The sequence below is a fragment of the Protopterus annectens genome, chromosome 1.part0, assembly GCF_019279795.1.
Source record: "Protopterus annectens isolate FY-2018-M chromosome 1.part0, PAN1.0, whole genome shotgun sequence".
Classification (NCBI taxonomy): Eukaryota; Metazoa; Chordata; order Ceratodontiformes; family Protopteridae; genus Protopterus; species Protopterus annectens.
In genome coordinates this window covers 553,971,057-553,996,886 of record NC_056725.1, presented here as the reverse complement: position 1 = coordinate 553,996,886, position 25,830 = coordinate 553,971,057, and the positions used below count along the sequence as shown (strand labels likewise).

Genomic DNA, 25,830 nt, shown 5'->3' with positions numbered 1-25,830 from the left:
CGTAGAACCAGGGCAACAGAGAATCCTTCTCTGACAAGCCCTTCCAGCATCCCTGAAGGGTTGCCCGGCTGCTCACCTCTGGAGGCAGTCGGGAGAAGACTTTCGCTGTACCCAAAAGCCTGGCAAAATTTAACAAGAGACAGATGGGTACGGTCCATTATATCCGTAGGTTAGAAAATTCCCTTCCATCAATCCCCCTTACAAAGAAGGCCTTTCCAGATGTTCCACCTAATCTGAAGGAGCAAGCAGTAATAGAAGTTTCAAAACTGCTAGAAAAAAAAGAGCCATTCAGGAAATTCCCGCAGACCAGCACAGATCCAGAACTTACTCAAAGTTCTTTTTGGTACCAAAAAAGACAGGGGACTGGAGACAGATTCTGGATCTCAGCAGACTAAACAAATCTGTACAAAGAACAAAGTTTCGGATGGTCACACTACAGTCCATTCTACCCTTCCTGGGTCAGGACAATTGGATCTGCTCAATAGATCTTCAGGATGCGTACTACCATATCAAGATGGACAGACGCTCCAGGAGATTTCTTCGCTTTCGGGTGGGGCCAGCCATTACCAGTTCAGAGCTCTGCCCTTTGGTCTCACCACAGCCCCCAGGGTGTTCACCAAATGTATGGCAGTGGTCATGGCTCACCTGAGACGTCAAGGATTCCAGGCGTTTCCATATCTAGACGACTGGCTCCTCACTGCTACCACCAGGCATCAACTCTTACAAGCGCGGGATTATAAAATCACATCTTGCACCCAGCTAGGTATTACAATAAATTTTGAAAAATCTGCCTTGTTGCCCTGTCAATCACTTACGGAGCAGAATTAAACACAAGGGAAATGTTCGCAAGGTTATCACTGGAAAGAGTGTCCACAATTAGTCAACAAGTGCAAATTCTAATGCAGAGCATAAGGATCCAAGTCAGGTATGTCCTTCAAACTCTGGGCTCCATGGCAGCTACCATTCTTCTACTTCCATTAGCGTGTTTCCACATGAGAATTCTTCAGTGGCTTCTTTTCACGCAGTGGTCTTTCCAAAAGCTACCCATGTCTCACATGATCCTGATCACGGAGGCATGCAAAAGGCACCTTTCTTGGTGGATGATCTTCCCCTCTGGTGACTCAGGGCAGACCTTTCATACAGCCCCCTCCGGTAGCCACAGTGACTACAGACACCTCCCTGATAGGGTGGGGGAGGGTCATTATCTGGGCAGGACAGTCCAAGGCACTTGGCAACCTCATGAGTATCATCTGCACATAAATGTCCTAGAAATGAGAGCCGTGCTCCTAGCGTTGCAAGCCCTTCAAGATTCTCTTCCTTCAGGGACCATTGCAATTCAAACAGACATGTCAGTGGTGTGGTACATCAACAAGCAGGGTGGAACCAGATCCTACCCAGTGTTGAGTAGTACTCAGACTTTGGCAGTGGGTGATTTCCTCCCAACGTTTTCGGATTGCGACACACATCCCTGGGAGATCCAACATCATAGCGGACAGGCTCAGCAGAGCTATCTTCATCCCTCACGAGCGGTCTCTGAATCAGGAAGTTGCAGATCTTATCTTCCGCAAATGGGGACAGCCTTGCTGCGATCTTTTTGCCACCCCTTTCAACAGCAAATGCAGCAACTACTTCTCCCTTCTTCCACTTCCAGGTCACATACCCAGAGACGCTCTAGTCCATGATTGGCATCAGGGACTTCTTCATGCCTTTCCTCCGTTTCCCCTGATACCGAAACGCATACAGAAAGCAATATCGTTGGGTTGCAAAATGATCCTCATTGCCCCCTACTGGCCTCGACAGATATGGTTCCCATTCCTGCACCCTTACGTTCTCGATCAGCCCTGGACTCTGGACCCGATTCCAGATCTCCTAATTCATGAATCAGGCAGGTTGCATCAATCCCTCCAAACTCTCCAGCTCACAGCTTGGTTGCTCCACTTCCAACCTTAGCCAGGCTTCCCAGCATTTCCTCAGCAGTTCACGAGATTATTGTTTCCTCTCATAAGTCTGAGAAAAACTTATGCTAGCAAATGGAAACGTTTTTCTTGTTGGGCAGAGTCTAGGAATGTGGATCCCTTCTCAGCCTCAGTCCACGAAATTCTGGAATTCCTAGCACAACTTTTTCACTCCGGGGCCGCTTCCGCTACGATTAGGGTACAATTAGCAGCCATTTCTAATTTTCATATCAGTTTGACAAATTCTAACATCATGTCTCATAAGCTCTGTAAAGCTTTTTTGAGAGGAACATCTCTTCTTAGACCTCCAGTGAGAGATCCCCCTCCTCCTTGGGACCTTAATTTATTCCTAACTTCCTTAATTCTGCCTCCTTATGAACCAGCATCCTGCTCCATCAAGTTTCTGTCTTGGAAGACACTCTTTCTGGTTGCTATTACTTCAGCTAGGCGTGTCTCAGAACTTCAAGCACTATGTGTTCGTCCTCCCTACCTGGTGTTTCACAAGGACGGAGTTGCTCTGAGGACTAATCCTTCGTTTCTTCTTAAAGTCTGCTCAGAAAATAATTTAAATCAATCTATAGATCTCCCTGTGTTCTTCCCAAATCATAGCAACAAGGCAGAGTACAAGCTTCACCAAATGGACGTTGACAGACAATTGTGTTTTTACCTACATAGAACTAAAGAAATAAGCAAGTCAGACCAATTATTCCTTTCTTATGTCTTAAACAAACAAGGTCTCCCAGTTTCCAAGGTGACCTTATCCAGATGGTTGTCCCACACTATTACATTTATTTACCAGTTACAGAATAAAGAGTTACCAACTAAACCGAAAGGTCATTCTACTAGGGCATTAGCCACCTCTGTAGCCTTTCAGTCTAAGTTGCCCATGGATTCCATCTGTGCAGCTGCCACGTGAGCAAACCCTCATACCTTTATTTCTCATTACAAGGTGGATATGGTCTCCCGGAGCAGAGCTGACTTTAGTTCCAGTGTTCTGAAGAATCTGTTCCACTGAGCCACCCAGGATGTTTGGAACAGCGTCCCTAGCACCTAACAGCAAGAATGAAGGCGAGATAGACAACTTAACATTAAGAAGTTATGTACCTACCATAACGTTCCATGTTAGTTGTCGTCATCTTGCCTTTTCTTGCGTCCCTCCCTCCGTCCCCCGTCCTAGTGGATCGAGAGGAGTCCTTGTTCACTGGCTGAGTATTCTTTCATTGTTATTCTTCTGGCTAGGTCTTCCTAACCTATTCTTGATATTAGGATGCATGGAACAACCAGTTTTTCGATAACTGGTTTCTCTCTTATTATGTCTGGATTAGCTATTTCAAACGCGATCTGGGTAGCGGTCGCTAGGCATCATGGGATAAGGGGTAGCCTCAAGCCAGTAAACAGCTCTCGAGCTATTGAAGATGGCAGAGTTGGAGCAGAGGATCGGCTCCGATCCTAAACAGCAAGAAGGAAGGCGAGATGAAGACAACTAACATGGAACGTTATGGTAGGTACATAACTTCTTAATATCCCCTTTCCCATCTTGACAGCGGAGTAAAAAAAGCAACTGATCAGTTTTTCTGAAGGCTTTTGTCTCATGTAAACAATCAGAACAGCTGGTCAACTACAACTTGCATTCAACTTTGAAAATTTTAGGAAATATAAAGGGGAATTTATAGACTGGTTGATAGAAAATTCAGAAGCCACCTTTGGAAAAGTTTTTACTCAAACACACATGGTCTTCATGAAAAATTGTGTATGAAAGTTTTATAGACAAGGCATGGAATTGAAATTCTCCTAGCAAAATTAACACCAACTAAGATAGTTTTCCATGAGAAAAAAAATAAATCAACTTTGACAGCTGATCAAATGGAAGGCTACTTACGAATTGCAGTAAAAAAGTAACATCCCAGGGAGAATGTGGCTGCTAATTTTACTTTGATGGTGGAACAGCTGGCTGTAGTCTAAAAAAAGATATGCCAAGAACTTCAAAACTGCTGGAAGAGGAGTCGAAAACGGATTAAGATTGTTATCAACTGCCCATACAGAGAACCTTTTTCATTTGGTTTTGTAAATCTTGCATTTAGAAAGTTTCTAGGACAAAGTCAGGATATGAACAACAGAGGATGAAAACCTGGTCTGTCTTGCAATCATTGGCATCAGAGAAACCATGTGGTCAACTTGAGTGATTGAATGCCCAGGAGAGGCAATCCTGGTGGGTGAGAAAGTAGACGGAGCAGAGCCCAGCACACAAGGAGGATGTACTAAATGATACCAAAGGAAGGGAAACCGTACTTTTAGAGACCAGTAGGGCGCTAGGAGGATGACCGTAATCATCTTCACCAATATTTCTGTAAGAACTTTGGAAACAAAAGAACAGGAGCGAAGGCATAAGGAAGTTCTGGAGGCCAACTGCAGGTTAAAGCATCCCTCGGTGACTGCCCCCTTCTGGGGATCAGAGAAAATTTGCTGCACGTGGCATTGTGGGGAGATGCAAAGACACTGCATCAAGGTCAGTTCCAACAGCTGAATATACAGTGCATGATGATATGATAGACCACTCATGAGGCAGAAGGATAGACCTGCTCAACCTGTTCATTGGACTTTTCCAGAATATAAAAATGGTGAGAAGATATCACCCATTGCAACAATCTCATGGCTTCTCAACATAATAGATGAGAACTGGTTCTTTCCTGTTGGTTAAGTTACCAGACAACTGCCATGCTGTCTGAATAGAGATCACATCTAAGGTGGGAGTCAGTCCAGAAAGGCCTGCAACTGTAGGACCATTTTCATCTCCAATATACTGATGTGAAGAATGGCCTCTGATTGTGTCCATGTACCTTAGAATGCCTTTCCCAAGTAATGTCCCCTTAACCTCAAGTGGGAAGCATCCGTGGTCATCGTAGCTTGAGGAGAGAGAAGATTGAAAAGACATCTTTGTGAAACACGTGGTAACTGACCACTACCAGATGTGTGTTTTGCAAATCTTTGTTAAAAGCACTTGGAAAGACATGGGTTGCCATCTTATCAGTGGACTGCAAGAGTCCACTGTAGAACTCACATGTAGAACCTGGCCAGAAGAACCAGGGTGACTGAAGCTGCCTTGCAGCCTAGAAGATGGAGAATCTTTTTTGATGGTGGCTTTAGACAGGACAACACAGCCAGGCTTGATAATGAATAGCTATAATCCTTGTTTGAGGAAGTTTTGCGGTTTGGAGCTGTGTGTTCAACTAACCTCCTATGAACTCTAAAGACTGAGCTGGATAAGGTTTGAACTTTACAAAAATAAAACGATACCAAGGAAGCAAAGGTCTCAGCAAGGCAAAATAGCATACAATGACAAAAAACAGCAATCCAGGACCACCAAAGCTTCAGATAACACAGCTTTAATAAAATATTAGTGCTTTCATGCTGTTGTTTTATGTAGGCAAAAACATTAGGACTTTAAGGGAATGTATTTTAGAACATGTTGGTTATATAAGAAATAATGATGACAGTGGTGCTTTGTACAGGCATGTTCAAGTTTTTAAAGATAATTTTTTTCATTTTTTAGTACTACAGAGTTCTGATGTTAAGAGGGGTGGTGATCTGAACAATTTTATTGAAAGGGCTGAAAGTAAATGGATTATGAAAGTTGCAGGCACATAGAAGCCCTGGACATGATGCCTATGTGCCTTTAAAGCATTTATTAGGACAGCGTAAATTCTTACATTGATCAATTGCTTGTATTATAAAGAGTGCTCTTTTATCTCTGTATTTTGTCTGATGAAGTACAGAGTTATTGGCATGAAAGCGCTAACCTTTTATTAAAAGCTGTTTTATCTGAAGCTTTGGTGGTCCTGGATTGCTGTTTTTTGTCATTAAGGTTTGAACTTTGTTAGATTCACTGCAATGTTTACATCTGCGCATAGATAAAAGCAAGGAGTCCCTGGCTTGGTCGAGTATATCACTGTTAGGGGTGGTGACGAGCCAGTTATCCAAATAAGGGAAAACCCGGAAACCCCTGCAGTCAGAGATGGGCTGCTACTACTACCATATATTTGAACACCCGAGGGTGTGGCAAGACAAAAGGGCAGAAACCTGAACTGAAAATGAATGGCTCCCAGACAGAAGCAAAGTTACTTCCTGGAGCGTCTGTCCATCTTTATATATGGCAGACCAAAAACCTCAGCTTTGGCCGGCAAAGAACTTGCTGTATTCAACTGGACGTATAAGAGAATTTAAGTACCTTTATCTGCATTTTTTTTCCAAAAAATACAGTATTTAAATTGATTTTAACTGTGCTGCAGGAATATTAACTGAACTGGAAGTTGGTCAGTGTTTGCTGAATTTTGTTATTTGCTAGTAATTACAGGTGTGGGGGTAGCCACATTCTTTGATTTCCTGTCCTTGCCTATTTAAGTGGTACAGTGTGAAATATTTTCTGCTTAAAGACCTCAGCTTTGGCCGGCTAAGAACTTGCTGTATTCAACTGGACGTATAAGAGAATTTAAGTACCTTTATCTGCACTTTTTTTCAAAAAATACAGTATTTTAAATTGATTTTAACTGTGTTGCAGGAATATTAACTGAACTGGAAGTTTTGACTCTGCTCTTCAATTAGTCCCAGCCACCCTCCCTGTTTTTGTTTTGGTGTTAATCTTAGTGGCCTTGAAACTGCCCACCCCCTCTTGTAAATTTGTGTTTGGATACTCCTTCTGGGCCCATCTCATTTGCTCACTCAACTGAGTGCAGTGAGATCATATTCTGATTTCAGGCACTACTACTGTGTACAAAGAGAGCATCTGGGAAACAGAAAAAAAAAAAAAAGTAACCTTGTTTCCTGCCTTTCCTGCTTAAGTGGTATAGACTATTTGTAGGCTTCTGAGCCCCCAAGCCCTTCTGTGTTGGAGGGAAGCCTTCTTGCTTAGTTTTTTTTTCTTATAACTACCCAGTTTTCTAGTTTCAGCACTCAAATCTGTTTCTTTGATCTCAGCACTTGTTCAGAAAAAATGTCATCTGCTTTTACTGTACTTGTGTTTCTACCTACTTTATTTTACTTTTGCATCATCTTAAAAAGTACTCAATTGTATTTATTACTGCTTGGTGTAACTCATTCTAAGCCTTTTGGTTTAAACACTCGGTCTTTGGACTAGTTGTTTTGCACTGAGAGGGTTTGTGGTCTGCACTGTAGTGGCAAAAAGTACAGTTTTGTACCTACCATAAATGTAGATGTTAGAGGATCCACATTGCTGCAGTCCTAACACTTGGGTAGTCCGCTGTCCCAGTCGGCCCGAATACCAAAGTATATGGCTGACGTCGGTCAAGGCGCATTAGTCTGACGTCAGGACGTCAGGGTACAAATGCGCATGACCGACGTCATATCCTCAGTCTTTTCTTGCCCCAGATGTCAGAAGACCCTAAAAAGATAAGGCCAAAACCAAAAAACACCAAACACTCCTGCACCAAATATATGTACAATATATACAAAATTACAAGAGTATAACCTCACCCACACAACCACCCCTAAACACAGCGGTCAAGGAGGGAGGGTAAATTGGACTGCAGCAATGTGGATCCTCGAACATCTACATTTATGGTAGGTACAAAACTGTACTATGTTCTTCATTCCACATTGCTGCAGTCCTAACACTTGGGTAGAATCCCAAAGCAGAGGTAAGGGAGGCTGGCAAATCATAAAGAAGCAGGAGCTGTCAACATGCCTTGCAAAATAGCTGTGGCAAAACCAGCCCTAGATTTAGAGTGGAGAGGAAGGTGGTAATGCTTAGAGAAAGTATGCACTAAACTCCAAGTAGCTGCCTCCAAAATATCCTTAGTTGCCACCCCCCTTAGAAATGCTGTTGAAGTGGCAGTAGCCCTAGTGGAATGAGGCCTAATCCCAGCTGGAATCTCCTTGCCATGATGGGAATAACAAAATGCAATGCAAAACCCAATCCACTTAGAAATAGTTTGCTTTGACACAGGCTTGCCCTGAGAACTCAAAGCAAAAGAAACAAACAACTGCTGAGACTGCCTAAAATCCTTAGTCCTGCTTAAATAATAACGCAACTGCCTGTGTACATCTAAAGTGTGCAAAATCTTTTCCCCCTTATTTTGGGGATCTGCATAGAAAGTAGGCAAATGAATAGTTTGGTTTAAAGCCACACTAGAAACCACCTTAGGCATAAAGGAAGGATTAGTACGTAATGATACCCTATCCTTATGGAAAATCAAAAAAGGCTCAAACGCCATAAGGGCCTGTAATTCAGAAACCCTTCTTGCAGAAGTAATGGCCAACAAAAAAGCAGTCTTCCATGACAAGTATTTCAATTCAGCAGTAGCCCGCAAGCTCAAAAGGTTGTAGAGTAAGTTTCTCCAACACAAAATTGAGATCCCAAGCAGGAGTAGGAGCTCTACGTGGGGGTCTTATATTCTTTGCCCCTCTAAGAAATTGCTTGAACAAAGGATGCGAAAACAATGGTGGGTCACAATCATAGTGAGCTGAAATTGCTGCAGCATGAATCTTAATGGAAGAGAAAGACAAACCTTTGTCCAATAACTCAGTAAGATATTGAAGAGCCACACTCAAATTAGGCTCAGAAATCTCCAAATTCTTTGCTGCACTCCAAAATAAAAATCTCTTCCATTTTTCTGCGTACACTTTCCTTGTACTAGGTCTTCTGGCTTCCATAATCACATTTAAAACTTGTTGAGGAAGTTGAGACCTGCTGTGTTTCAAAACAGAATATGCCAGGCTGTTAGATGAAGAGAGTGAAGCTTGACATTGAGTAGATGACCGTCCCTCTGAGACAACAGGTGCGGAATCAAAGGTAAAGGCCATGGAGGCTTCCTTACCAGACTCCTCAGTAATGGGTACCAGTGTTGCCGAGGCCAATCTGGAGCTATTAAAATCATCCTTGGCTTGTCTTGTCTGACCTTTAGGAGCACCTTTGGGAGAAGAGGCAGAGGTGGAAAGGCATACACATGAAGATTTTTCCAACTGAAAGAAAGAGCATCCACTTTCCAAGCTGTGTGATGAAAACCTTTTGTGCAAAACTTTGGCAGCTGGTGGTTTAGTGGAGAAGCGAACAGATCTATGTCTGGAGTTCCCCATGACACTGTCAATTTCGAAATACATGAAGATCCAGTTTCCACTCGTGGGGATCCATGATTTGTCTGCTTAACACATCTGCTAAGGAGTTCTGTGCTCGGCAGAAACCTTGCCTGAAGAGTTAGTTGCAAGCTGAGCGCAGTCTCCCATAAAATCATTGCTTGCCTGCATAGGGTAAGAATGTGTTCCCCCTTGTTTGTTGATGTACCACATGACAGTTGTGTTGTCTGTTAGAATCAATACCTGCCCTGGAAGAAGTAACTCCTTGAAAGCCATTAATGCAAACTGGACTGCTAACATCTCCTTCATGTTGATATGTAGATGCTGCAGTCTGGCAGGCCACTTGTCTTGTATCCACTTTCCATTCAGATGAGCTCCCCAAGCTATGTCTGAGGCATCTGTCGTTAGAATCTGACTCGCCTCTGGCGGGTCACAGAGAGTCCCTTGTTTAGGTGACATTACTGAGCCCACCACAAAACTCCTTTTGAATGCAAGGTATTATTTGAATGACAGTGTCCAAATCCTGGCAGTACTGTGTCCATACATTTAGGTGATACCATTGCAGCTTACTCATATGCAGTTTGGCATTGGGAAGCACCAGAATACAAGATGCCATGAACCCTAAGGCTTGAAGGACTGTCCTTGCAGTCAGCCCGGACTGAAGAGATAGTTGATGGAAGTAAATGGAAAGATTCTTTTGTTTTTCCGGGGTTAAAAGGCCATCTGGGTTGCTGTATTCAGTCTCACACCCAGAAAGCACATGTCTTGAGAGGGTACTAGACTGGACTTTATTTCGTTCACAGAATACCCTAGGCATCTTAGCACTGCTATCACATATTCCAAATGCTGTAAAAGGTCTTCCTTTTCTTGAGCCAGAATCAGGCAGTCGTCCAAGTAAGGATAGATTTGTATTCCTTTTAGCCTGAAGTAAGCTATCACTGGAGCCAGAACCTTTGTGAATACTCTGGGCAGTAGATAAGCCAAAGGGCAATGCAGAGAACTGATAATGGGAATTCCCAGCTCAAACGCAGATACTTCCTGCAACTTAGTCTGATAGGCACATGAAGGTAAGCCTCCTTGAGATCTAAAGTTACCATCCAGTGATCTTTGCCCAGCAGAGGTAAAAGCTGTTGTAACGTCAACATTTTGAACTTGGGAATGTCCAGATAAGTGTTGAGGATAGATAAATCCAAAATTGGTCTCCACGTGTTCCCCTTCTTTGGTACTAGGAACAGGCGAGAATAAAATCCTAGGCCCCTTTCTGGCACAGGAACCGGCTGAATGGCCCCTATTTGGAGTAACAGAGAAATTTGCTTGTGAGCCTCTTTTCTTTGTAAAGGAGGAATGTCTGGCATGCCTTTGAAAGGAGGCAAGGTATGGAAATAAAACCTGTAACCGTGGTGAATGATATCCAATACCCATTTGTCTTGGGTAATTAAATTCCAATTTTCTTTGAAAAGAGCCAGCCTTCCTCCCAAAGGTGCTGCCAGACGAGAAAGTACTGGCAGCTGAAAAGGCAGGTCATTGGGTCTGTTCTGAAAGGACTGACCCCTGCCCTCACCAGAAGACTGAGCAGGTGAACTCCCTGTTCTAGGCCTAAAAGAACCTTGAGCTCTGCCCCTACCACGTCTAGACCTACCCCTAGACTGGGAATCATAAGCAGGATATGTCCATCCAGGATATGTCCATCCCTTAGTAGGCCAATTTCTACTAAACTTCGGAGGCTGAACCTGCAAAAAATCTTTAACAGTCTGCATAGACTTAGCCTTGTCCTCCATTTTCTTTAAAACTGCTTCCACAGGCGAACCAAACAACACGTCAGACTGTAACGGAGCATCCAAAATCCTTGTCTTAACATGCTCAGCTAAATTCTGATCCCTCAGCCAGGCGTGCCTACGAAGAACAGAACTAGTGGCAGCCACCCTCGAAGAGGCCTGCACAGCATCAAAACCACATTGCAAGGAATGCTTACCCACCTGTTCAGACACATGAACTAAATCCTGCAACTCTTTACACTCAATACCTTCCGCCAGAGCATCCACCTTAGACTTCAATTGTGAAAGGAGATAATTTTGATATTTTAACATGTGAAACTGGCAATTCAACGCCCTCATGGCTAAAGTGGAAGAAGTATACACTTTCCTTCCCCATCTATCCAAAGCCCTTGCCTCTTTATCAGGAGGAACAGGATTTTTAACAACAGAAGCCTTAACACCTTTAGGCCCCTGAGAAACAGTTTCCGGGTCTGCCCTAGGACTCTTAAAAAGATACTTATGAGCTTCAGGCACTCTAGAATACCTATCTGGTTTAACTGGGGCAGGAGGCAAAGAATCAGGGTTCAGGGAAGCCTCTGCAAAAACATCTTCCACCACATCCAGAACAGGAGGTATAGCTAAAGGCCTATGCTGGGGTAAAAACAAAAATTCCCTAAGCCTCTTCCTGGAATCAGAGAAATCTTGACCTTCCCATTTAAAATGCTCCCTCATGGAATGAAGAGTCTCTGAAAAAGAAAAATCCTCAGGAGGAGAAGCCGAAGGAGTAGAATCATCCACATCAGAATCAGAATAAGGAGGATACTCCTGCAAGTCTTCAGCCGAAGACTCTGAAGCCTCCGAACACTGCTCAAAACTCTCAAGCTCAGGTTCCACCCTAGGCCTCTTATCAGGAGGGGGCATAGAACCTCTAATCATAGTAATCAAATCTTCTGCCATTTTAAGCATATGTTTCTTAGGCAAAGATCCTGAAGAACTAGGAGAGACCCCCACTGAAGTTAAACCTGGCCTGCCTCTCAAAGAAGCCTTGGAAACAGAAGGGGAGGGCCTAACCACCTTAGGAAGAGAGGGGAGAACAGCCACCTGAGAAGCCCCTTCAGCCTGGCCTACCTCCTGAGAGGACACATCCTGTAACAGTAAAGTCTCTCCCTGAGACTCCAAAGAAACTGCTAGCAGAACCTCCGGCTCCACTGAGCCTTCTAAAGAACAGACGTCCGGGACTGACGGTTCTTCCAACCTAGGCTTTGCTGCTTTGTCCTTGCGCTTTTTGCGAAGCGTCGGAGCATCCGACGGCATTTTATAATTACAACGCTTCCCAAAAACTAACCTGGCACAGTCTAACCTTCTCTTTATAGTGCGTTTGTTAAATCTAGCACAAGAGCGACATCCAACAACGTCGTGCTCAGGCCCTAAACAAGGTATACACAAGGTATGGTAATCCCTATGAGGTATCTGTTTCCCACAAGAAATACAGTTATTCACTTTTTCTGACATCCGGTTAAATACTGAGGCAAGAGAAAAGCAAAATATTCCCCAACGGGGTACTTAGCCAACTTTGATTCGGTCTGAAACTCCGACTTCAGAAAATTTCAGAACGCCAACCTGCACTCGCAAAACTGCTTCTGCATCGGACCATGCGGCAAAAAAGACTGAGGATATGACGTCGGTCATGCGCATTTGTACCCTGACGTCCTGACGTCAGACTAATGCGCCTTGACCGACGTCAGCCATATACTTTGGTATTCGGGCCGACTGGGACAGCGGACTACCCAAGTGTTAGGACTGCAGCAATGTGGAATGAAGAACATCAGGTAGTTACATCCTTCTAGGTTGGGAACTGCTGATTGAGGGCTCAGTGTCTAATTCTAAAAGTGTATTAATTCTGGTTTAAACACTTGGGCTTTCAGGCCAGTTATTTTATATTAAGAGGCTTCGTGGTCTGCACTCTTGTGGGTGGAGAGGCTGGACTCTGCCCTTCTGAGCTGGGAATTTCTGGTTAAAGGATTATAGTGCATGCATATCTGAACTGCTTCTTACTGAAGTTGGTGCGCCTTGTTTGCTGTGGCATAGACTGGATTCGGGCCTGCTGGATCTAGCTTTGTTTGTGTAACTTGAGCACTAATCCAGGCATTCTCTAAAGTATTCAATTGTATTTATTACTGCTTGGTAGTAACTTGATTAAAGTGTAGCTGTCATTCTAAGTCTTTTGGATTACGCACTTGGGCTTCAGACCAGTTGTTTTACATTAGGAAGGTTTGTGGCATGCACTGTGGTGGCAGGACAGGTAGCTTTCATCCTTCTAAGTTGGGAACTGCTGATTGAGAGCCCAGTGTCTGTTATTCTTAAAATGTATTAGTTCTGGTTTAAGCACTTGGGCTTCAGGCCAGTTATTTTACATTAAGAAGGTTCGTGGTCTGCACTCTTGTGGGAGAAGAGGCTGGACTCTGCCCTTCTGAGCTGGGAATTTCTGGTTAAAGGTTTATAGTGCCTGAATATTTGAACTGTATCTTACTGAAATTGGTACACCTTTTGTTTGCGGTAGCATAGACTAGATCCAGGCCTGCTGAATCTAGCTTTGTTTATATGCTTGTTTGCTTGTTATTTCCCTGGAACGCTAATTCCACCTAATACGGGGCTTCTCAGCGCTTCTGTGGATCACTAGTGATTTCTGCATTGCTTACTGTACTTTTTTCCTTGTTTCACTTGAAAGAAAGTTACTGTTTGTCGTTTTTGCATTTAAGCTACCTGTAACACATTGCACTTAAGTTACCTGGCACTTGCTCACTAAAGCAATTATATAAGTCAGCACTAAAAATTAAAAGCACTACACCCTCACTCCCCACTGGCCATTGTTTTCAATTATTAAGGAATTCCCAATATTATTCTAGCATGTCCAAAGATCAGTTGTCAATCTCATCTCCGGTCCAGCTGGTGAATCTGGGAATCTTGAGGCAATGTTACAACTGCCTAATGTACACAGACAACCCTCTCCTCCTCCCAACAAATTCCAACACATGTGAGAGATGCAACCATATAGCCAAACTGGAGGCTAAGCTCTCTCAACTCAGTACTGGCATAACCAGTCAGGAGAAGGAAACCACACTCACTACAATTCCAGTCTCACACAGACCTACCACGACAGCAAACCAAACACATAATCACACAAAAACATACTCGGAGGCTCTAAATAAAGATCTGCCTAAGCAGCAGAGAATTCCAAAGCAGACACCCAAGCAACCGCTACCCCAAAAAAAAACACGTGCAACACATACCTCACAAAGCCAGTGTGCCGAACAGTCACAGCCCTTAAGACTAAACAACACACTTGATACACTTGTAATAGGCGACTATCGTCAGGCACACTGACGTCCCGCTCACCAGGCTGAACAACGAGAGGGTCACGGTGAGCAGCCTGTCGGGCGCTAGGATCTGCCACATAACACAAGCACTCAGGTCACTCCAAGGCAAGTACAAATATGACTCAGTCATTGTCCATGCTGGTGTGAATGACCTGAGACGTACCTCCCTGGACTACATGAAAAGAGACATAAAGGAGCTCTCTGAGCATGTAGCCCAGGCCGGTATGACCCTGACCTTGAGTAGCATCTTACCCTCACCAAGAATGATGCCACAATATGAAGACAAGATGATCAATTTCAACAATTGGCTTAAGGACTGGTGTCATTTAAAGGGGATCCAATGCCTGTCAGCTTGGGATGATATGCTCGACAAGCCACGATGCTTCGCTAGGGACGGCTTGCATCTGTCACCCCTGGGCTTTCGGATATTGGCAAAGGCTCTTGCTACCCCCATAGTGCCTTTTTTAGGCAAGGCTCAAAAGACAAACCCCACCTCCATAGGTATCACAAGGGATAAGAAACTAAGAGTAATGCTACTCAACGCCAGAAGTCTAAACCTCAAAATGCACGCACTCGAAACTCTCCTTAGCATGGAGAACATAGATATCTGTGCAGTAACAGAAACCTGGTTCAGGGCTCCCGAGAGCACCCCAGCACTACCAGGTTATACCTCATACCATGCTTTTCGGCCCCAAAACTTAGACCGAACCACAGAAGGAAGGGGGAGTATCGATATTCATCAAAGATACCCACACCTCCAGGTTGGTGGCAAAGCACAAAGCATCAGAGACTATCCATGTGCAACTAACAGTGGGTAAAACTGCCTTCCAGTTTATAGCCTGCTACAGACCACCCTCCCAAACCCAGGAACCCCACTCGGCCTTCCTGAGAACTCTGGAAAATATGAAGGTCTCTCCAAACACCATTATATTGGGCGACTTCAACTACCCAAACAGACTGGGAGCATTACTCTAGCTCCAACATGCTAGCCCAAAGGTTCCTAGAATTTATAAACTCAAATGCTATGGAACAACTTGTTACCACTCCCACAAGAGGGGAAAACATACTGGACCTGATCATCACCAACATGGGGACTCTATGCTCCAGACGAGAAGTGTATCCCTCACTGGTAAGATCAGACCATAAACTAATCGCACTGGATATTCACATCCCGACCCCACCCCCTGCCCAGAAAACCACAGTGAAAAACTTCTCTAAAGCAAATTTCACACTCCTCAAAACCGAGGTGGAATCCTTCAAAGTCCCCGGGCCTGTGGAAAATACAGCCCAGACCGCAGAATCCTTTATAAATGCATTCTATGAACACCTTCAGGAATGCATGGATCATGCGATCCCAAATAAAACCAAGACCCAATCCTCCAAAGGCAGACGTCCTGTCTGGTGGACCCCAGCCATAAACAAACTATACAATAGAAGGAGGAAGCTACTAAATGATAGAGCAAAATCCCAAAAAGGGAAGGCATCACTGATCAGTATTAGCAAAAAACTACAGGCACTCATAAAATTGTCTAAGGCCAGCTTCGAAAGAAAAATTGCACAGGACACTAAGGATAATCACAAGGCTTTCTTTAGTTATGTTAGGAACCTGGGTGGTAATTCCCAGATATGCTCAGAATTAGTCCAAAATGACAAAAAATACACTGAACCCACAGACATTGCCAACATCCTAGCTGACAGGGTCAGCGCAAACTCCCCCCTCCCTCCCCACCAAAAGGGCAAATATCTATCACAGCAGAGTGCTGCCCCCCTGACATCTCAGATGCTCAGGTAAGAGCCGCCCTCTCCAAAGCAAAAAACACAGCATCAATGGGACCAGACGGTGTCCCGGGCTGCATCCTACATGAACTACAAGAGCTAAACCCAAACATAAAACTACTGTTCAATCTCAGCCTTACTACAGGATATGTGCTCAGAGTGGCGTACAGCAACAGTGGTCCCTCTCCATAAAGGTGGTGCCTCAACAGATCCTGGAAACTATCGCCCCATAAGCTTGACTAGCTTGGTCTGCAAAGCTATGGAAAGGATCATCATGGACCTCATAAATAAAGATATTGGGGACCTACAGACACTGGATCCTACCCAGTTCGGCTTTGCTAAGGGCAGATCCTGCCTCTTAAACCTGGTTGATTTCTTTGCAACAGTCACCAAGGCCATTGACGAGGGGAAGGTGGTCCACACAGCCTACCTGGACCTCGCAAAACCCTTCAATACAATATCCCACTCGGGCATTATAGATAATCTCACCAGCTTAAATATAAACCCCTATGTCACTAGATGGATTGCAAACTGGCTCAAGGACAGAACCCACATGGTTAGAATTGCTGGAGCCATGTCAGACTCCAAACCAGTTACAAGTGGTGTCCCACAAGGCTCAGTCCTGGGACCTCTCTTGTTCGGTATATATTTCTCGGAGGTACAGGCCAACACGGAAGGACTGTGGCTGACCAAGTTCGCAGATGACTGCAAACTGGGCACCACAATAGACTCTCCAGCCGACACAAGCATCCTCCAAAAGGGCCTCATAGAAACAGACAACTGGTGCCAGAGCCATGGCCTCAAGCTAAATGCCAAAAAGTGTATAGTCATCCCCTTTGTTGCCAAAGTGCCCACAAATTACCACATAGGTGGTAATCCATTAAGAACAGAAGTAATTAGGGACCTGGGGACCCAAGTTGATAGCAATCTCTCATTTGACAACCACGTGGCCAAAGTGGTTAGAAAAACATTTTATGTAGCCCACCTAATCATGAAGGGATTCACATCTAGATCAGGGGAGGTCATCGTGCCTCTTTACTCATCCCTCATCAGGCCCATAATCGAGTACAATGCCCCTTTTGGGATGTACCTTACCAGACACCTGCAGAAACTGGAAAGACCCCAAAAGTACCTCACCAAGAGGATCAAAGGGCTCAAACAGATGCCATATGCTGCCCGGTTAAAGAAACTTCAGCTCTACTCAGTGGCATACCGCCTGTTCAGAGGCGATCTGTGCCCGATGTATAAAGCCATGTCCAACCCGGAATTAATGGACATGCTGCACCTCAGAAAATCCAAATCTCATCGAGCTATGTGCTCGAGAGACTTGAACCTCAGCACGGAAATAAATAGGACATGCTGGAGGGACAGATTCATAACCTAGAGGCTCCCTTCACTCGAATAAAATCCCAGTCGGGGTTAAGCAGAGTCCCTCATTGACTCTCTTCAAGAGGAATCTTGATGAGTGGATGGGAGATCGTAGGTTTACCCCGGGTATCACTTCTGTGTCACTGTTAGACAGAGGCACAGTATACTAACCTCGAAAAAGGGCATAGCAAAATAAAATTAAAATGGGTGGCGAAAGCCAAACACATTCTGGCTAGGCTTATAAATGCCCTAGGGCAGATTGACTAGTATGAACCTATGAACGTATGAACATCCTGAAGATCTATTGAGCATATCCAATCGTTCTCTCTTAGAAGAGGAAGAATAGACTGTATCTTGACCATCCAGAATTGCATTTTTCTTACAAATTTGTTCAAGTACTTAGGTCCAGAATTGACTTTAGGTTCCCATTTTTCTTTGGCACTAAAAAGACTCGAGTAAATTCCAGATCCCCTTTGGTGGAGTGGGACCTTTAGAATTACTTGATTGTTTAGAAGCTTCTCCATTTCCCTTTGAGATGGTGAAACCTCAGAAATTATTTTGGGATGAAAAGGGGAAACTAGAAGGGAATGAAGTAGCATCTAGTTATTATCCTTTGCACCCATATGCCTTGAGTGACAGTGGTAGAGGTTGTTGGATGCAGATGCAAGTGTCCTCACACTCTCTCTGACTGCCCAAAGTGCAACAGTTGGGTAACTGTTCAAAAGCACTGAAAATGCTTCTCAAAGAAAGGATCTCTGAAGGCTTGCTTCTGTGGACCACCTATGTCCTTAGGGCAATGTTCATTACAACAGTTCTCCCCTCTGCCATGAAGGGCTCTGTTAACAGAAGTGGCAAGTGAAAATCCCTTGGATTAGAGGAACCAAATTTTGCCTCCTTTTTTATTCCTGGAAAGGGTCATTTGAAGAGTGGAAAATTCAAAAGGGATTTACCTTTTACTCGCTTTCAGATATTTCATCTTTCACTTTATGACCAAAACGTGTTGATCTGTTATAACAGGTATTGACAAAGGATGCCTTAAAATGTTTTGCAAAATCACACAGCCTTATCAAAGTGTCTCTCTTGATGGATATGCCTATTTCAGCTTCTCTAGGATGCACCCTCAGTAGCACCGAAGATAAGGCACATATAAATATTAGTCAAGGACTACAGGGTAGCTAACTGTGCATCAATGGACTATCTTTGATCCACAGGCAAAGTCCCTGGCAGAGATTTGGAGATCTCCTTGGTCAAATCTTTCTGAAAATGAGTAACATGTTCCAAATAATTCAATGTCCACATCGAGAAGGTAGATGAGGCGTAGACGCTTCCCAAATCTGTCCAAATCACAAGACTCCCTATTTGGTGGATGGACAGAGCAACTTTTTTCTGCCAATTCCCTTTTGGTGGTTGCCGCCACTACTATGGAATCCCATGGCTGGACCCTTGCTCCAATGAGGACAATCCTTGGGAGTGATGAGGAACTTGCCTGTTTTTTTAGGGATAGATTCAGCTGCATTAGTTTCTCTCCATGTTTGTTTAGAAATAAAGTCCATCATATCATCCACAGCCAAAACTACCCAAGATGAAGATGGGTCAGAATCAAGCGCCTTGCTAAAAAATACCACCAATCACGGTAAGCACATGTCCCCCTTTGATGTGGTGGGACCTCTAGAATGACTTGATTGTTTACAAGCTTCTTTAAGCAGATGCTTCCCTTTGATCCACAAAAAAAAAAAAAAAAAAAAACAGATGGTGAAGCAATGAACCCAAAGGAAACCAGTTTAAGCGCTTTCATCCACTCAATACACAGGATTTCTTCAGAAAAAAATAACACATCCCTCTCTACGAACTTGTATACATACAAAACAGCCTTAATAAATGCCCAATTAAAACACATTGTTGATTATTAAAGCAACAGTCCATTTCCCTACTCAAATATATACACACATATACAACTATAATATTAAAACTCTACTTATACTAACGCATTTTATAAAAACATGATAAATAAAAATAAGTTCAAATATACATAGTAGCCTTTAATTTTAATACACTAGAAATGGAAATATATTCATTTATACTGGGAAAGCAGTTGGCTCTAGTTTGTAATTGCCATTTACATTCCAAAAATTCTAGGAAGTCCTCCACTGGACCTCCTCTCTGGACAATTCTGCTCTATCAGTAATTCTTCAATCTTTCTTTGTAATATAGTTATGTTGGCAAACACTTTTCTGCAAACTTAACTTAGTTTTACCTCTATAGAATGCGGGACAACAAACACTGGGCTAAATACATCACCATTTTGGTCCAACAATAAAACCTACAATGAAGTTTAATTGTCCCATATCCTTCCATTATCACTTCCCGAAATTCAAGGATAGAGAGACACTGAACAGTCCCAAAGTAACCCCTGCAAGTATGGCAAGTGAACATCTCAAAAGAGCATAGTCCCAGTGAAAAAGAAGAGAGCCAGCACAACGTGGTTAAGAGGCAAAAATTTAATCCATAAAATGGCAAAAAACAGACCGGTTTCGGCAATAACAACAAAGCCTTCCTCAGTGTAAAAAAAATTTCACAAAGTGCCATATTTATTATCTAATGAGAAAAGCAACTCTCATTGATTGGCTGGTCATAATTGCTCATTGAGCCCTGGTGGTAACAAACCACCTCGCCTAATAATCCATCTTTTTTCTTTCTGATTCAATATAGTATGCCAGGCAATCTTATTTCCTTTATCACCCTGTATAATACCAATAACTGTGAATCTGAAGGTTGCAGTTGGATGTATTAATGCATGTTTATAAAGAGCATTACTACTTGTTTTGTTTTTGCTGTCACTTGTGTTCACCTATGCGATATTTAACTGATCTGGATATCTGACCAACGTAAAAAGCCAGACACGAGCAGGTTGCTAAATAAGTTACCCATTCACTGGAACAATTTGCAAAAAATCTGATGTCAAAAACCTTGCCAGCGTTTTGGCTACTGAATTGTTTGGTTTCATTTATTCTGGCACAATGAATACAATGATCACATGGGAAACAGCCAAATAAGCCCCCCCCCCTCCGTTAAGCTAGACTGGTGTAATATTGTGGAGTTGGCTGTCCCATGTTTGTAATGGTTGAAATGGGACCCTAATGTTTTGCCCCTTCTGTATCCAAAAAAGGCATCTTTCTGGGAGTATATTGGCCAATCTGTCATACGACATAAGTATGTTCCAATTACGATGAATAACTTGAGAAACCATATGGGTGTTCAGTCCATACGTTGTAGTCAACCTGATCGGTGGTGAGTCATAGGAGGTCTTATCCTTATATGCCAAGAGTTCATTCCTATCTAATGATGAAACCTCCTGACAGGCCATGGCGACTGTACCTGGCTTGCATCCTCGGGTTTTGAATCTTTGTACCATATCCTGCCTGAAGTGTTCATATTTATTGGGATTAGAGCAAATATGCTTGATTCTAAGGAATTGTGACTTTGGGATATTACGTATAATATGGGCTGGATGATGACTAGAGGCATGTACCAATGAATTACACTGAAAATATTTACAGAATACTTGGGTACCCAAAGTAGGTTTCATCATTACATAGGAATTAACTCTTGGCATATAAGGATAAGACCAACCATGGCTCACCACCAATCAGGTTGATTACAACGTATGGACGTAACACCCATATGCTTTCTCAAGTTATTCAGCGTAATTGGAACATACTTATGTCAGATGACAGCTTGGCCAATAAGCTCCCAGAAAGATGCCTTTTTGGATACAGAAGGGGCAAAACATTAGGGTCCCATTTCAACCATTACAAACATGGGACAGCCAACTCCACAATTTACACCAGTCTAGCTTAACTTATTTGGCTGTTTCCCATGTGGTCATTGTACTCTGTGCCAGAATAGAAAAAAACAAACAATTCAGTAGCCGGAACACTGACAGGGTTTTTGATATTTTTTGCAAATTGTTCCAGTGAATGGGTAATTTATTTAGCAACCTGCTCGTGTCTGGCTTTTTATATCAGACATCCAGACCAGTTAAATATCGCATAGGTGAACACTTGAGTGACATCAAACACAAAACAAAAAGTAATGCTCTTTATAAACATGTATTAATACATCCAAACTGCAACCTTCAGATTCAGTTATTGATATTATACAGGGTGACAAAGGAAATAAGATTGGCTGGCATACTATATTGAATCGGAAAGAAAAAAGATGGATTATTAGGCTAGGTGGTTTGTTATCACCAGGGTTCAATGAGCAATTATGACCAGCCAACCAATGAGAGTTGCTTTCCTCATCAGGTAATAAAATATGGCTTGTTGTAATATTTTCTTTACACCGAGGAAGGCTTTGTTATTTTTGCCGAAACTGGTCTGTTTTTTTGCCATTTTATGGATTAAATTATTGCCTCAACCAGACTGTGAACAGTGGCCACACCACCATTTTACCAAGCCCTTCCACTCTCAGACGCCTCTCACGTATTGTCTTATAACATACATGCTTCTTATAAACCAATAATGTTTTTTCACCCACATATTCCGGATCCATTCCCACCATTTTTGGTATTCCTAAGATTGATAAAAGTCTCACCGATCCACTAATGTGTCCTATAGTAGATGTTAAAGCATCCAAGATATTCCCTAGGGTGATGAATATGCTCCTCTGCACCCTCAGGTTATAGCATGCAAAGGGCATTAGCCTTAAGGATTGAAACAGCAGAACTGGGAACCCCTAAGGCTGCGTTTACAACATTCTAAATGCCTGGTTCTAGGAGATGGGCCATTCTCAGGCTTCTCCATAAAACCCTAGATACTTCTAGGGAGAAAGGATGGGGACTTAAGTCACAAGTTCTTGTAGACAAGTCTCAGAGCATGTTAAAAAGGAGGGAACTCCAGGTGAAAAAGCATGTTTTTGTAAAGGGGAGGGGTCGCATTGGAATTACAGTCTGCCTCTGACACAGTGGCCTCAGATCTTTCAAATCATTTATTACCCATGGGTGTAATTGAATTGTATATTTGTCATTAAGTCCACCCAAACGGTTTTGTGTGTGTGTGTTCAGGACGAAGAGCACTAATCTTAAAAAATACTGACCAGGCATTTATGATGTCAGGCAATACTGTGCAATAATCTATTTGGAGTAAAGTGCACATAATGCTTAAATAGTAAAACCTCCTGAAAATGTGAATGCAGGCAAGTCCTACTGTCTTCACATCTTATACAGCATCCCACATAAGTTCGATGAAGCAGTATGCAATAAATTAGGTAATCTCCATAAAGAAAACAAAACTACTCTACCAAGAAAAAAAATTGCTACCATTTTTAGACATCTATGAAAACAGTTTCCAGTTAGAAACAAATCATTTGTTACCACTTCTCTGTAGATGTCTGCCCTTTACCTGCTGGTACTCTCTCTCTTTGTCCTTCAGTTTCTGTTCTACAGCAAGGCGAGCAATATCTGCATTCTGTCTCTGACATCTCAGCTCTTCAGACACCTGCTTCAGCTTCTGTTCTAGTGTAGCACACTAAACAATGACAAATCAAACAAAAATGTCAACTCAGATGTAAAAGTGCAGATTCAGTTTTGCTGTTTCAAATTTAGATTTCATATGGAGTATAAATATTTGCATTACTTAAAGCTAAACAGTTTCTCTACATTTTTACTTACACTGTCAAAATGATAAATCAAGAATTAAAAGGAAGAATCTGCCTTAAAACTGATTAATATTTTCATTGTATTTTGATAATATATGTACTAATTGCATACACAGCTATCTTCTTGCCAGGACTGCTGTAATGCTGCATACCTCCAGCTCTCAGAGGAGAGCCAACATGGCTGCAAAGGGGACAGAATTGTGCAGAGGTTGTAGAACTGGAGATCCCATTCAAGCCACATCACTACTATCCTGCTTTCCTGCATTGGTTGCAGTGAGTGCCAGCTCTGTATTTAAGCTCTTACTTTCCTTATTCTCAAGACTCATTAGGACCTGGGTCCTGCTGTATCACTTCTGTCACTTGAAAAGGGGCTGTTAGCTATTCTGAGAACCTGCTCATAACATTCTGACAAGCTCTCTTGCTTATTGGGCTTCTGTACTCTGAACTCAACTTCCATTCCTTGAGTTGGGCATGTGATTGAAGACGCTTTTCAGAAAGTCAGACAACCATCATTTTAGGAAACATTTTATGTTTCATATAGGCAGCTATTCCTAGTATTACTGGTAACCATCTGAACTGCTGAAACTTGCAATGCCAAACCCCAGAATGTGGAGAATGAATGACTGAAAAGTCGGACTTGCACCAACTCTGAGAAACTGCTTCTTGGAATATTTCACTTTTGCCAAGGTAAGGTAATCTCAGAAATGGTATACCCAAGTTCAGAGTAGTGTGGGGGTGCAAAACAGCTTGATCTCTGCACAAAACCAAGATGAAAGGAGAAAGGCAGCGGTCATTATTAGTCTCCTTTATTTTTTTCCTGCATTTCCAAGTCCTGACATTTCAATAGGCAGTATATCTACATAGTTTTTGCATGAATATTGTTTTATTTTTTTCCATTTTTATCATTCTTCTTTTAGTTCAGAATGTACAGGAAATTGTACAAGTAAATAGCAAACTAAATACATTATAATCCAAGAAAGAATGCTCCCCAGTAGGCAAACAGTTCCTGTTGTAAAATGCAGGCAAAACAGCAAAAAACCAGAAACTGTAAACTGAAGAATGACTTGTATCATCATTCAGTAAAATAAAATCACATTTAATTGCAAGTAGATAAGTGCTTTCACCACAAAATGTGGCTTCATCAGACCCTTTACAAGTAAAAGAGCATAAACTGCCAAACATTTCCATTTATACATAACACCCCCCAATTAAATTCAAATGTTTGTAGTAGCATATCAGTTCAGCACAAAACATCCCCTAGTTGCTTGACATCATAAACAGATTAAAACAGCAAAAAATTAACTATTTAGTTGCTGATACATAAATAAAACCCACATTATAATACTCAAAATTCATCACATAATAAAATTGCATGCATGCTCCACTTTAAAATATATGCATATCTCATCCTTGGCAGCATAAATTGTATTCTATATCTATAGATCAACTAGCTATCTAGTTGCTTTTGTTATATATAGATCGTCACACAATAATAAATGTATACCATCGTGACATAAAATTTCCTACTTGGTATAACTGATTATATGGTCAGGCACTCGCTCGACTCTTTCAAATCAGTACATCATTACTTACACATTCATGGATCAAATCATACTGCAAACATTTGAATATACCTCCAAGTCTATCCTGTGTTGCAGCTAGGTCCTTTCAAATGAAAGATATAGTAACAAACATGTTATAACATAATCGTTCAGCTTACAACCCTTGTATGCTGTCAAAAATGAATCACCAAGTGATTTCTATTTTGCATTGTTTAAACAGTTTACTGTACCATCTTAAACATAGATGAATGACGAGCCTATCAATCTATATATCCATACTAGGTTCCAGAATGCAGTTAAATATGCACTTATCCAGTTTACTTTTGCAATAAACCCACTTTTTTAGCGTGAATGCTATTATAGCAATAACCCACGCCTGGATGTGGGTAATGCTAAATTTACCCACGGTTGGCGTGGTTTGGTCCCGAGGGCGAAGCCCGAGGGACCAAACAAAGCCAACCGTGGGTAAATTTAGCATTACCCACACCCAGAAGTGGGTTATTGCTATTATACCATGACATTATTTAAGAAAAAAAACGATTACTTTTCTTAAATAATGGCATAGTATAATGCCTGTTTACTGCCCTTCCGCAGATGTCTGGCATCCGCGGCAGTTCTGATGTATTGCGCTCGCGCAGTACATCAGAGTTGTGGGCAAAGCACGGACAAAGCAAGATCTCCGTTGCTTTTTTTTTAGTGTCTCACTATGTTAAATGAGTTTAACATAGCGAGACAGTTTTAAAATATCTCCGTTGCTTATTTTAAAACTGTTTCGCTATGTTAAACTCATTTAACATAGCGACACTCAAAAAAGCAACGGAGATCTTGCTTTTCGTTGTTTTAAAACACTGTCTCGCTATGTTAAATGGGTTTAACATAGCGAGACAGCTTTAAAATAAGCAACGGAGATCTCCGTTGCTTATTTTAAAGCTGTCTCGCTATGTTAAACCCATTTAACATAGAGAGACAGTGTTTTAAAAAAACGAGTTATACTAATGGAAAAAAGTCCGGGCGACCGGACCTTTTTCCATTAGTATAACTCGATTTACAACGGGCACGCTGGCCAATCAGCGTGCACGTTTTGGGGGGATCATGGTATAATAAGCACTCACTCCACTATTTACTTTGCAAAAGCAATGATAATCGTGTCATCACACCATGCCTCCATTCCTTAAAACCATAGCAGTCTGAATAATTCACTGTTCAGCTACTTGCAAACTACATTTCCTATAACAAAGACTATGTAGCATCAGATTTACCTAATACTAAGTCCTCATGTGTCTGTGTATATATA

At 42.3% G+C, this 25,830-nt stretch overlaps 1 protein-coding gene across 1 annotated transcript in view; it reads right to left on the bottom strand.

Moving 5' to 3' along the window:
* The window catches only part of CENPF (centromere protein F), a 1,545,100-nt gene that overhangs the window by 1,136,949 nt on the left and 382,321 nt on the right, over positions 1-25,830 (bottom strand). Inside the window, exon 8 of the mRNA XM_044061312.1 lies at positions 22,719-22,844. Coding sequence (XP_043917247.1) covers positions 22,719-22,844 — 126 coding nt within the window. The remainder of the gene's footprint in view (positions 1-22,718; positions 22,845-25,830) is intronic.